The 13316-nt window shown below is 38.1% G+C and overlaps 1 protein-coding gene across 1 annotated transcript in view; it reads right to left on the bottom strand.

Annotated features, from left to right (window-relative positions):
• Window positions 1-490: 490 nt before the first annotated feature.
• The window catches only part of castor2 (cytosolic arginine sensor for mTORC1 subunit 2), a 35084-nt gene continuing 22258 nt past the window's right edge, over window positions 491-13316 (bottom strand). Inside the window, exons 5-9 of the mRNA XM_023269534.3 lie at window positions 11675-11798; window positions 9694-9804; window positions 7392-7474; window positions 4397-4491; window positions 491-3493 (exon numbers count right to left, since the gene is read on the bottom strand). Coding sequence (XP_023125302.1) covers window positions 3431-3493; window positions 4397-4491; window positions 7392-7474; window positions 9694-9804; window positions 11675-11798 — 476 coding nt within the window. The 3' untranslated portion in view covers window positions 491-3430. The remainder of the gene's footprint in view (window positions 3494-4396; window positions 4492-7391; window positions 7475-9693; window positions 9805-11674; window positions 11799-13316) is intronic.

The raw sequence follows: 13316 nt of genomic DNA on the forward strand, positions 1-13316 counted from the left end.
AGTCACAGAAAACGTTACCTTTCATTGTCTGGGATTTTTTTTTTTTCCAAGATTATATTTCTCTCCAGAATTGTCCAAACGTGGAACTATATTTTCTAATTAAGAAACAGATCAGTGGTGTTTTGAAGATTCTAATTTTCGTGCTTGTGGTTTCCATAGGTGGAAAACAAGTCAATGTTAGACTGATGGCGACACCACTGCTGCTGCTGCTTGTGTTTTTCAGGTAATTACAGGCACAAGATGACATCTTTCACTTTGAGTTGTGCCCAAAGCTAAGAAACCCCTGCTGCATGTGATATTCTCTTCCTGTTGCCTTGTATACAGTTCTCATTATTACCTCATGTATTGTACAACGTATAGCTGTCATACATTAGATTTTATCCCAGTTTTATGTGCTGTGCTGTAAAATTTTTTTGTCTAATCTCCAAACACCAAAGAGTTTGACAGTAAAATCTCACTTGCAGTTAATCCGGAGACTGTGAAGACCAGATTGGGCAGAGATGTCACCACTTTATTGATTAAAGTACACATTGGGAGCAAATAACAGTGTGAAGACAATCCCCGTTGGTAAGTAAAGACAGTAAAAATGACACATTGGTGAAAACTGAACACGCAACAAGCTCAAAAAACAACAGCTTGTTTATTTTTTTTCCTCCCCCACACAAGAAAGCTCCAAATGAAAAGCTTTTTTTCTTTGAAATGGAATCAGAAAGACGTGTCGCCTTTCTCGTGTTTTAACACTGATGAATTCAGGATTTTCTATTAATCAAATATGATCAGAAGAGAGGTCGGCGATGGGTGCAAGGTGACAAAGAAAGAAAAAAAAAACCAGTATCACCAATGCTTAAGACCAACAGAAATGTCTCAGTCGGGACAGGATCTTTCTACAGTAAATAGCCCTCTCTGGTTTCACATCAGTACAGCAGGTCTGTGGGCTGAAACCTGCATTAAAGTGCAGACTGGAGCAGGAGAGGGGGGCAGCTTCAGGACCTAAATGGACACCAGGACTCGGAGGGAAACCTTCCTCGCCCTGCATGAACCGTAGCTTATGTTTAGCAACTTGCACTGTCATTATTGTAGCACATTGTCAAAGTGGCTCAGTAATTTATTACTTCCGTCGATGCAAACGTTTACATCATTGCATGTGTCATCAGGTGTCGCAGCGGGTTCACACTGTGAGCAACGTGATCATCGAGTCATCAGAGGTAAGGAGAAAAACAACATCGGTGTGAGTGTTCAGATCAGACAGAACTGTCCGTCTGTAGTGTGGGAAACAATTGGTGCAAGAATCAAGAAATATTTAGAAAAATTTCCCCCCCAAAAAACAGATGATACAATTTGGTTTGTGCCCAGATTAAACAAAGTGTGTTAACTAGTCATGTTTGACAGTGTTGGTAGGTACATATTTGAACTACAGACAGAACCACGCTACCCGTTTCCCTGTTTGTGCTAAGCTAAGCTACGCTAATCACCTCCAGCTAAATGCACAGACAAACATATACATTGATTATCTCTTCTAAATCTCTGCTATTAAAAAAAAAAAGTTACTGAATTATAATGGAAAACTCAACTAATGTTGGATCTTCTTCCGAATCACTGTGAGTTGGATCCTAAAGTTTATTATATCAATCTGAAAAGTAGGACTACAACTTTTGGTTATTTTATCAGTTAATTTACTGGTAAATCTATTGGAATTGAAGAATGACGAAATAGATTCGATCCTTTTTTCTAAACATTTCATATTGTATCTATTATGGATCTGATCATTATGGATCATGATATTGATGTTTTGATATGATTGTAATAGTCAAGTTTTTGGTTGTTTTCATTATTCATTAGATCAATGTAGACTTTTAATGCATTGCCCATATAAAATACCAAGTTAAACCAATTACTTTTTAAAATATTACCCTGATAAATACTCAATAAATCAACAATTCTAACTAAATGGTACATTTTTAACTGAATTTTTTGGAATTTTCAAAGAGCATGTTGATTTTAGCTTTTAAATTTTCTCTATTTTTAGATTAATCCATGTAATGTAAAGAAAAAAAGTCCACGTTTGTGTCTCTGTAAGGACGTTTAAGTAATTTTGAAGGACTTAAAACTGTAAAATTGGAAAAAAGTAAATGTGTGACATTTAGTAGCTGTCATACTAACATGCTAAAGTTTAGCCGTGTTGCTATGCTAGTGTGCTGAAAATGGCAGCTGATGTGCAAGTCTTATAAAATTTGGTTTCCAATGCAAAACAGCTAAATTTTTGACCTAGGTAAAAAGTGAGGGAATCACTAAAGTTATTAATGATACATCCTCTGGGAACCAAGAATGTTTGCACCAGATTTCACGCCGATCCTTTTAGTGCATTGACTCAATTTGCAGTGTAGAACTGAGCCATATATTTCCATTTCAAGAAGCAACAACTAGATGTTTAATTTACTTTAAAAGCATATCAATATAATTAATTTTGTCTGGATTAAATATTCAATTTGTCAACTCGGCTCCCCAGAGTAGAATCAGTTATTAATGCTACATAAATAGTGCCTGATAGCGCATGAAAAACTTTCTGGTTAATCTTTGGAGTTCCACAACTTGATCAATAATCTGCCAAATGTGGTTGACCCGTCGATCAGGTTGCTCACAGTTTTGTGAATGCACAAAACTCATCAAAAAGCACTAAATAAAGCAGATCTTGGATTCTTCATGTTTCACCAGACCAAGCGTTTGATTTTAACTTCTAAGTTTGAGGAACTCCAACAATCGGATGTAATTAAAACAAGTTTAACAGCTTCTAAAAGCAAAAAAAAAAAAAAAAAAAAAGAAAGAAAGAAAATAAAAATGACACACCGTATTACTCAAACCAGCCGCTTGTCGCTGGCCGTCTCCAAAATTGTCTCCTTCAATTGCACACATTTATAGTATTTTGACAAAGGCATCGGTTTAGGCATTCAAACATCTTGGCACTGAGAAAAATGACCTGTAGAGAAACATCCATCCAAAAAAAAAAAAAAAAAAAGAGAAAGAAATGGAGTAGCTTGATAAATATATATAATATTTCTTTTGTTTTTTGAGAGTACATTCGTCATCCTTCCATGAGAGGAATTATGTAACTAATACAGTATGGTGCTCGTGAGGGTCAGGGAGTGGGAAGAAGCAGCTTTAGAGAGGAAAAAGAAACAGTTTGGTAAACTAAAGTGAAAAAACTACCAGAGCAGGTTAGTCGAGGGAGGAGAGAGGCTGAACAAAATGACCGAGTAACAAAGGCATCCCTAAAGCTGGTAGATACACTCCTCCCTCCTCCCTCCTTCCTCAGAGCTGATCCACACCAGGCCGCTATAACGAGCTCTTGGCACTTTTTGGACATGATAAACGTTTAAACGAAATAACTTTGAAAATGGTCGTTGTCACGTTTTCTTTTTTCCACCAGCTTCCTTCACTGTGCCGTGCTCTCGGGCCGCAGAGCGCCGATCACACTCTGAATGTTTTCTTCAGGAACCTGGAGGAGATATGGAGGTTTAGGTAACAATCTGTTTCATTTATTCACTGATCTTTTTCAACTATTTATCACAAAACGGCCAAAAAATAGATTTCATCTCAATTTTCAAAGTCTTAAAATAAGGTCACCAATGGTTTTGTCTAAAAGCCGCAGTGATTAAACAGCTTTTAAAAATTACTAAGAATTTTTCTAGAAGTTCTTAACAGACTCAACACTGTATACAAGACTACCAGTCAATAGCAGCCTTGTTTTCTAAGACATTCTTCTTGTGGCTGCTTGTGGGATCTCTCCTCTGTGCTTCGTAGGCAGTGTTGTCACTAAGTATGTCTGGTAATCACGTATGTTGAGTACCACTTCCTCTTATCTGCTGGCAGGACGGTGATGTTCTGGTCTTTACTGCCTTCCTATCTTGGTTTGTCGGGTTGGAAGGAGGTGTTTTTGCACAAGAGCACTGCTGAGACCTTCAGCCTGAGTTGTTCTGCCTCTGACTGCTTGGTTGTTGTTCCTTATAGCAGAATGTATGGCTGTAATGAGTTCTTGCTTTTTCCCCCATTTTATACTTGAGACTGAACTGCTCAGTCTTTTCTTATTGACCGTGTGCAACACTCGACTGCCTTAGCTGCCACTCTATTTTTAGCTTTCTCTGCTGTACCAAAAACATTAAGAACGTGACTTCAAAACTGATGTACAAACCGAACCGTACATTTTGTTTACTACTATAACCCCCACTGACCACAATCCAGAAATACTGAATCTACCAAGAAAAGCAGCAAATCATCACGTTTGACAACAAATAACCATCAAATATCTGGCATTACTGCTTGTAAATATTATTATTATATTATTATAGTTAAATCATAGCCACTTCATGGTAAATACTAGATAAAATAAAAATAGTCTTACCAGGGCGTGGTCGAACTTGAAGGTACTAATGTAGTAAGCTGGAATGTCAGCTGTTGCCAGGGGTTCTGATATTTGAGCCACGATGCCACACTCATCTGCAAACCACGAGACAAAAACAGATTCTTGAATTCCTGCGCCGTAATTAATGTGATATATTACTGACTCGGTTATCAGCTTGTAAACAAGTATTTGAGCGTGTAGTGAGGCGGAACAGCGGCAGTTTACAATGTTTGTCTGATATAATCCCACAGCCTGGTCCAATGAGCTCTCCTAATGTTGCAAATTCTTTAAACTTTCAACAAAACTTTATTAGACTTTGTTAAATGTGGACACTGTGGCATCATTTTTTCAATGCTAGTCACTAATTCTGGAATAGAAGATGTTTGAGACATTTATTAGTGTTGTTTTGGAGTTGAGGAATTCTACTTAAATGGACATCGCATCTTCTGGTTTGCGCAAAATTCAGTGAGAGTAAACGTTGATGTGAAAAGTATGAGCTGACGAACTGCAATTAAATGTTTTTTATACAAACTGAGTGTGGCACAGTCATGCGCATGCAACAGATGTGAGCAGCAAGTCTCCTGAGCCACGTTTCGGTGTAATGTTCCATGAACAGCATCAAGATCTTTGTTACACAAGTCTTTATGAGCATTTGTAGGTGCGCATTTGAGATTCCACTGTGGACCTGCAGGAGCAGCACTGTTTCAAACTCTGAGGATCTCCATCAACAGGCCCCAGAAGACCAAACCTCCATGTCAAGGATCATTACTGGTGATGAGAGCAAGCTGTAGTCTTCACAGTAGAATTGTCTCTAAGACTGAAGAAGGTGCATCAGCTCAGGAATTCGCTAGAAACATACTTCTTGTTTTCATCAACATTCGTGTAGCTGTGCACCATCGAATCGTCCTCCAGGGTTAGATTGTCAGTGATGAGCTCTGATATAATGTCCTGGAGTGTCAAGGGAGAACATTTGGTTCAAATAAACTTCAGCTGTGGCACAATGGCATGTCGGTGCTACATTATCACAATATGCACAATTGCTGCATGTTGAAAAGGTTTTTTTGGCCACGTAAACACTAGATTTGGCTCCTGTTGACTTCTGACTCTTCTTCTGAATGAAATTCAAGTAAAGCATGTCACCCCACTGTTCAGATCACTTCACTGGCTTCCAGTTGCTGCCTGCAAAAAATTCAAAACTCTGACACTTGCATTCAAAACTAGAATGAAAACAGCTCCCTCCTACCTGAACTCTATCATTCAAGTCTACACTCCCTCCCGCTCACTATGCTCGGCCAACAAAAGGTGTCTGATACAATCACCACGACAGGGCCGGTTGATAACTAGACTCTTCTCCGGTGTGGTTCCTCGGTGGCGTATCCAAAGTCTGTGCGAGTCCTTCTCAGTCTTTAAGAAAAGACTAAAGACCCATTTCTTCACTGAACACCTTTGTCCTTGACAGCCTGCAAAGAGCAAACTGCTTGTAGACACCAAGGTCCTATTATCACACTTTAACTTGTTTTATGGCTCTTATCCAGGCTGTTTTCTCCTGACTAGATCCTTGCTTGTGTTGTATCTACTCTCAGATGTACGTCGCTTTGGAATAAAGTGTCTGCTAAATAAAAGTGTAGAAATTGTAAAGCGTTGTTGTTTTGACTAAATGGAGAACATTCACATACAAAATGGGACTCCCAGACACCATTCGAAACGTGGCAGGAGCACTGGCAGTTGTGTGCTGTCGGGCGAGGTGACTACTTTGAATGTAATAGCGGCCAAATATAAATCAGGTATGGTTTTTGGTTTTTGTAAGTGCAGTCTGAAGTTTTTGATCGTACCTTGTAAAGCTCTCAAATGTCCAGCCAGTTTGAAATAGACCTTTTGGGAAATATTGCTTATAAAAGCTTTCTGGACTGCTATCTTACTAGTCAGTGTCCAACCCTTCCATTGTCCCGCCACATCTTCTCTCTAACTGCATAATTAGTGATCTATCTTGACTCATTTACTGGTAAGGTAACTAGTTTCCATTCCCTCTAACGGTGTATACGAGGTACAATCAATCGAAAAGTTCTGAGACTGTGCCAATTCAGTACCTGAATTAGATTTAAAGTAGGCAACTTGCACTTTAATGCAGTGCTCAAAGTGCTGCCATCACACTTGGAACACTCCCTAAAAGTCCTTTTCTGTAACCATGTCAAGCCCCATCTCCAAAAAAAAAGTAACAATTCCACTTGAATTTCATATTGGGAAAGAGGAAGAAGTCCCAGGGAGCCAGATCTGTTGAGTAGGGCTGGTGGAGAGCGATGATTGTGGTGTTGTGTCCAAAAAAACAACACTAATCACTTGAGGCACGTACATGGCAGAACACCACAGCTGAGGTTGTTTTTGCTGCTGTTTTTCTCAGACAGTTCAGGATGTTATATTAGAATTCTACAGTGACAGTTTGGTCCCAGGGGATGAATTCATTGTACACAACCATGTGAATCTCGAAGAAAACAACGAGCATGCTCCTGAACTGATGGGCACTGTTTGGTCTGGGACACTGCAGCTCTTTCATTGAAAAAACTGTTGTTTCTACTGTGGGTGTAGCTGCAGATTCACTTTCTAATCACCAGTAATGATCCTCAACCTGAAGGTTGGATCATCTAGTCTGCAACCAGCACAAAATGGTATGTTTGTTTGCTGCTACAATTGGAGGCCCATGGTGAAATCGCAAATTTGTATCTACCAATGATCAAAAAAATCTGTCCAATAGAAGCCTGGCTGCATGCTGACTCTGGATAGTTATTGCTCGAATACGTTAGGTTGTTGAGTACATTACGCTCAGTTTGTGAGACTGGTTTTCAGCATCTGTACCATAGTACTCATTACAGCACATTTACTATACTGATACTAAAGCATATAGTATCCTGTTGTTGGAAATTGGTGTAATCTTTGGCATTTGAACAGTAAATTTTATCATATCATAGCCTGATGCTAACCACAACTCAGCTAAACTCACCAAATCCTAAAGGCTGTCCGCCGATTCGAACCATTTTCCAAAGCTCCCCAGAAGCACTGGTGAAGAGGACATTGTTTGGAAACCTTAAAGAAAAGAAGGACAGAAACATGAATATAGTTCAATATAGGTTTACATTTAAATACAGGAGTGTATACAGAAGGTGTGACGGTCTGGTTTAAGTGACGATATAAAATCTAGTCCAACACATCAACGCAACCAGTAAATATCTTCAGAAAATTGTCTTTTTTACACGCTTGACACCTTTTGATCTTTATCCATCTTGACCTTGAACATACAGTCCCTCGTAAAGCTCCACCTTCAGCGACAATAACAACAAGGAGTTCTGAAACAGATGGTCTGACCTCCACGGAGCCCTGATCCTAATACGATGGAGCTGGTGTGGGATTACATGACGAGGTTGACTACATTCAGAGAGAAGCTGTGGAAAATTCCCCAAGACGCTGAACGACCAACCTGACAAATACTGTGAAAAACAAGCGCACCGAGGAGAACTGGGCGGCCGTGCCAAATATTGATTTAATGTGTTTTTCTGTTTACTGCACTTTGTCTGATGTTGATTGATCAATAAAATGATTCATAGGATCATATTTGGAAGCAATTTCCCTTTGCTTGTAGTGCCTAAAACCTCTGTTCTGTACTGTGCATCAGAAAATACCTAGTCAGAAATTCTGGTGGGAAGGTGAGCAGTAGGGCTGCCAAGACTCAACTATGTTTCTCAACTGACACTTAATTTTGAAACAGAATTTGCACATTGATTGACTGAGTTCTTTTCTGGCATAACTTGGTGTTGGCACCATGAAAACAAAAAATAATAAAGTGTCCCTTTTGTGCATTTGTTTTCGTCCTCAAAAGAAAACGGCTTCTGTGGAGTTTCTCATCTTTAAATATTTTCCAAATAGAGTTTTATTTGACTTTTTTTGTTTTGCTGTCGAGAACAATTAGTATAAATCTGGCACAGATAGCAAATAAGGGAAGTACATTGGAAGAAATTAACTTGGGGACTATTCATTGATTTAAGCGTTAAAATATTTTGTTTGCATTTAAGGTTCTTTTTCTGAATTCAGTGCATCTCATAGTGGCTAAATATACCATTGTTTTCATATACTACTATATTCTCACTTTAGCAACTGTCAGTTTGCTCTACTGTGTATATATCTATATATATTCTTTTCAAATGTGTCAACATCTGCTGGGGATTTTATTATTCTCTTTTCCTTATTCATAGAGTGACACCAACAGCCAAAACCAAATTCCTTGGCCATTAAAGCCGATTCTGATATAAAAAAAAACTGTACCTGAAATGCTTCATTTGTTGTATATCTGCTCATCAGTCGACACTACAATTTACCGATGTTTCCTAAACGCCTCATATGCAGGCTACTAGCTCTTCTGCTGTGCACAGAGAAGCTTCTAGTCTCCACTCAGGTATTGCAGTTCAGTAATGAGACCAGAAATAGATTTACCAAATTATTTTATCTACACGGGCTGCTTCCTATTAGCAGGACACACTTTAAACATCAATATTGCAGCCAGTCATGTTTATTTAATTGTAAAATGCCAAAATGTGATTAATATTCAATTAATTACACACCCTTAAGCTAACTATAAGCCATTTAGCAATTACAGCAAACAGATAAATATCAGCAGGTGATTTTTGCCGTTCACTGCGCTGCGCTGCGCTGCGCTAAATAAGAGCACCATTGTAAAGTAAAGGAAAATGGGTGACCTATCCCTTTAAGGCAACACATTAGGCCTTGCATAAAACATGGGGACAAGGCTGACCTACATGCTGTAGAAACAAAATATGAACTTTTAGAAAAAAATAATGATAGTTTGGCCCAATTATTATTTTACCTCCACATGGCCTTAAGACATTATTGACCCATATGAGGCGCGCTTCATTTATGAATGGACAGGCTGCGATCTGAGGATAATGTGGTGGTAATGGGGGAGAAACCATGAGGGATGTGCAGCTGCTCAGGTTTCTTTATGGCCTGCCTGCTTAATGAGAGAGTACGCCGTGAGAAAGTGGGGGACTCAGCGGAGAAGAAATGAGTCAGACTGAAACCCACGGTGACTTAACTACATTGTGTACACCCAACTGCACTGCTATTGCTTAGCAACAAACTAATCACCCCCTCAGAAAATCATAAATTTGTTCCCCCTGTGTCCCTTCAGTATCGACTGCAGGAAGACAACACCTTGAAAGAACAAGTGTGGATAATTACACGGCAGGAATATAAATGTGTCATTGCATCAGAGGCATCTTTCTTTGACCCACCTTTGAGTTGTCTGTTCGTCCATGACCAGGGAGATGTAGCCCTCAATCAGGGAGAAGGAGAAGAAGCGGATGTGGCTGGAGTCTTCGCTGGATGCTCCAGGCTCTTTTTGCCTGGAGGCAAAAACACAACACAGCTTTTGATTTCACCGAAGTCCAGTCAAGTTTCACACATTTTAATTCTGAGAAAGGTATGTGTTGGACCACCTGAGATATTTTCTGTTGCATCGTGGATGGATTCTCAAATTTGCCTCTATATACACTACTGATCAAAAGTTTGGGTTCACTTACAAATGTCCTTATTTTTGAAAGAGAAGTTTCATTCAATGAAGATAACATTAAATTAATCAGAAATCCAGTCTAGACATTGTTCATGTGGTAAATGACTATTCTAGCTGGAAACAGCTGATTTTTAATGGAATATCTCCATAGAGGTACAGAGGAACATTTCCAGCAACCATCACTCCTGTGTTCTAATGCTACATTGTGTTAGCTAATGGTGTTGAAAGGATGATTGATGATTAGAAAACCCTTGTGCAATTATGTCAGTACATGGATAAAAGTGTGAGTTTTCATGGAAAACATGAAATTGTCTGGGTGACTCCAACTTTTGAACAGTAGTGTATGTCATGACATGTACTTGCATTTTAACGTGGGACATGAAAATACTGTAACGTTTACAGCTTGCAGCTCATTCAGAAAGCCAGCGTGCTAAATGCTAATGAACAGGAAACACAAACTGCACTATAGACTGATGGACGTGTCATCGGTAGTGTTGCCGGTATAGATTTTACATTAGCAATGGCCATTTTCTTATGTGTCCCAGACAGCCATGTCAGGGAGAAAATACACAATGCTACAGCCTTGGAAAGAATTTACCTAAAGGGAATAAAGGCATTGTTGATTCCTGTGCTAAAAAGGCTTAAAAAAACTTCAACTAAAGCAATGTTACAACAAATACGACACAAAACATGCTCCCAAAACATGTACAAATGCATATGAATAGATTGACTGTTCTTCTGCTATAGTCACATTATTTTTAAAAGGTTTCCTACTGCCTTTAGGATTAAAAATGGTTAAAAATCAACCAATGATGACAACATTGACATATATAAAAGGACACATGGTATAATTTTGTTAATTGCATCATGTTTTGCAGCAAATGTTTATCTTCTCCATCACTGTGTAACATATGTGTAGATTTTGGTTTCAATCATTTGTAGAAAATGACACCTTGCGTGCACCAGAATAGCCTTGATTTAGTGTAGCTTTGAAAGTATGGGAGTACTGCAAATGACTACTATAAAAAGGTGGACTGTGAACACCTCAGTACTCACATAATGCACAAATACCAAAAGAGAAAACACAGTGACACTGTTCTGGAAGATGCACCACCAGAAAAGTCAAAACCACCTTAAGTCTTGTCTATTTATTAGCGATTGCAGTTGCTTAATACAGCAATAAAGCTCAAAACTAAAAAATAACAGAAATGATGACTGAAATAGTCAACAGAAAAAGTCTTAAGTGGTTCAAATTGGTGCAGCAGAAGCCAAGAAATGCAAACTTTCAGCGCTTTGGGCTTCAGCTCCAAAACACTGCAGCATCTTTCAATTTGTCTTCCTTGTCTGGTTAAGTTTAGGTTGTATTCTACTCCATATAACAGAGGCTTTCCCTAAATTTGTAGTCTTAAAGTCAAGATAAAACATTAAACCTTCAACCTTTAGATGTGGCAAAGCTCCTCCAATGCCAGAAGAGTTATTATTCCTCAGGCTCTCCATGATGAGTAAACTGATCTTCATGCGTAAAAATAGTGGAGTGTTTCTTAGAAGAGGCATTCTAGGAAACATACTTCACTTTATTAGTGGATTAAAAAAAGACGCTGTCCTCGAGGTTTCAGTTTTTGGCTCAGTTTTGAGCAGAATGCTGGTGACACACATAAAAAGGCCTTTTTTTCAGTAACCGTTTTTAAAATAAAAAGACTTACCCTCCAGAGTAAAACATGACGTCCATGAGCAGGGTGGCTACAGAGGGTAGAGTGTCTGGGTCCAGGCTGGTTACACAGAACATGTTGCTGGGACTAGATAAGGGGTGAATGATGGGACGGGGCACTGAAAAACAAAAAAAAAATGACCGAATACACGAGGGCTTAGAGGCTTTAATAAAACTCTACATGGCAATAATGTCCCTCAACACAAGTTATCAGTGTTTCAACTGCTTAAACTGTCTGCTGGGTTCAAAGTTGAGCTTAAAAACTGCAGCTTCTGTGATCAAGAGTGAAATTTGAAGCTCAATTTCTAAACCAACAAGGAAAAATATTGTATGAAAATTGGTCCAGTCAGTTTAATGTGATTTAAAGAATACATTTGCAAACTCTATAAAATTTAAACAGTGCTAGTTTTGAAAAGTATGTTCCTATTATAAACACACACTTCAAAAAACACACAAATAAAAATCAGTCTATTAGAATATCTGAAAAAAATTAGAATAGAATTGTTCACAAATGGCTTGATATTAGGAATGTGACAGTTGTAGTTTTTTTCTGAAGACGTTTTATAACAATAGTATGACATATGTTAATATTTTGTGAAACTGGATATCTGATTTTCATAAGTTTGTATCCCATAATCATCGAAATTAAAACAACAACTATATATATATATATCTATATATATATCTATATATATATATATATATATATATATATATATATATATATATATATATATATATATAATGAGCCTAGAACAAATTACATTTTCACTTTGTGATGTAAAATATACCACCTTTCAGAATATTACCATTTTTTGAGTTGCACTAGCACTTTGATCCAAACTGCCTCAGCCACAATTACAAGAATTCCTCATTAAATTGTGTTGGATTATTTTGGCATCAAAAAACTGTGCATAATTGCATATTATGTGTATTTATAATTATACATATTACATGTTTAACACACAAGTCTAGATCTAGGGACAAAGTTAACCAAAGAAAGTCTTCATCAACTGAAACCATCAACAAATCGACTGGTCATGGGGGGGTTGAGTGCAGTCTCCCTGCTAGCCTTGTTAGTCTCAATGAATTATAAATAAACATAAAACAGCTTCTATTTGCAGCATGTTAAACCATTATTTAATTGTTATTTTATCCTGAAATGACAACAGTGGGCACCTGCTCATATTAATATGACTTCTGAAAATATATCAACTGGTGATCGCAGCACAAAAACCACTGAAGAAAATGGCACAAATTAGTTAGCTGCTGTTTATAGACCATCTGCTATGTTGTGATATAAAAACTGCTGTTTGCAAAGACTACACTCGACTTTTTGTCCATCTGTTGGAAGAAAATGCGGCACATGCACTGGCGATTTCTTTAACACGGTGTCCTTTAGTTTCCAGCTGATTCCAAGTAACCATTCATACATAGCCTAAATGTTAAATATACAGTGCTGTGAAAAAGTATTTCCCCCCCTTCAGAAATATTATACTTTAATTCTACATTCAACAAGCTTGGCAGTAATCATATGTGGGTGTAGCTGGTGAAATGGAACTCAATTGCCAAATGAAGTTGGTCATTTAGTAGATTGGTAGCTAAAGGGGCTTTTTTTTTCACTTTTGGACAACATT

This window comes from Amphiprion ocellaris, chromosome 14, assembly GCF_022539595.1.
Source record: "Amphiprion ocellaris isolate individual 3 ecotype Okinawa chromosome 14, ASM2253959v1, whole genome shotgun sequence".
Taxonomy (NCBI): domain Eukaryota; kingdom Metazoa; phylum Chordata; class Actinopteri; family Pomacentridae; genus Amphiprion; species Amphiprion ocellaris.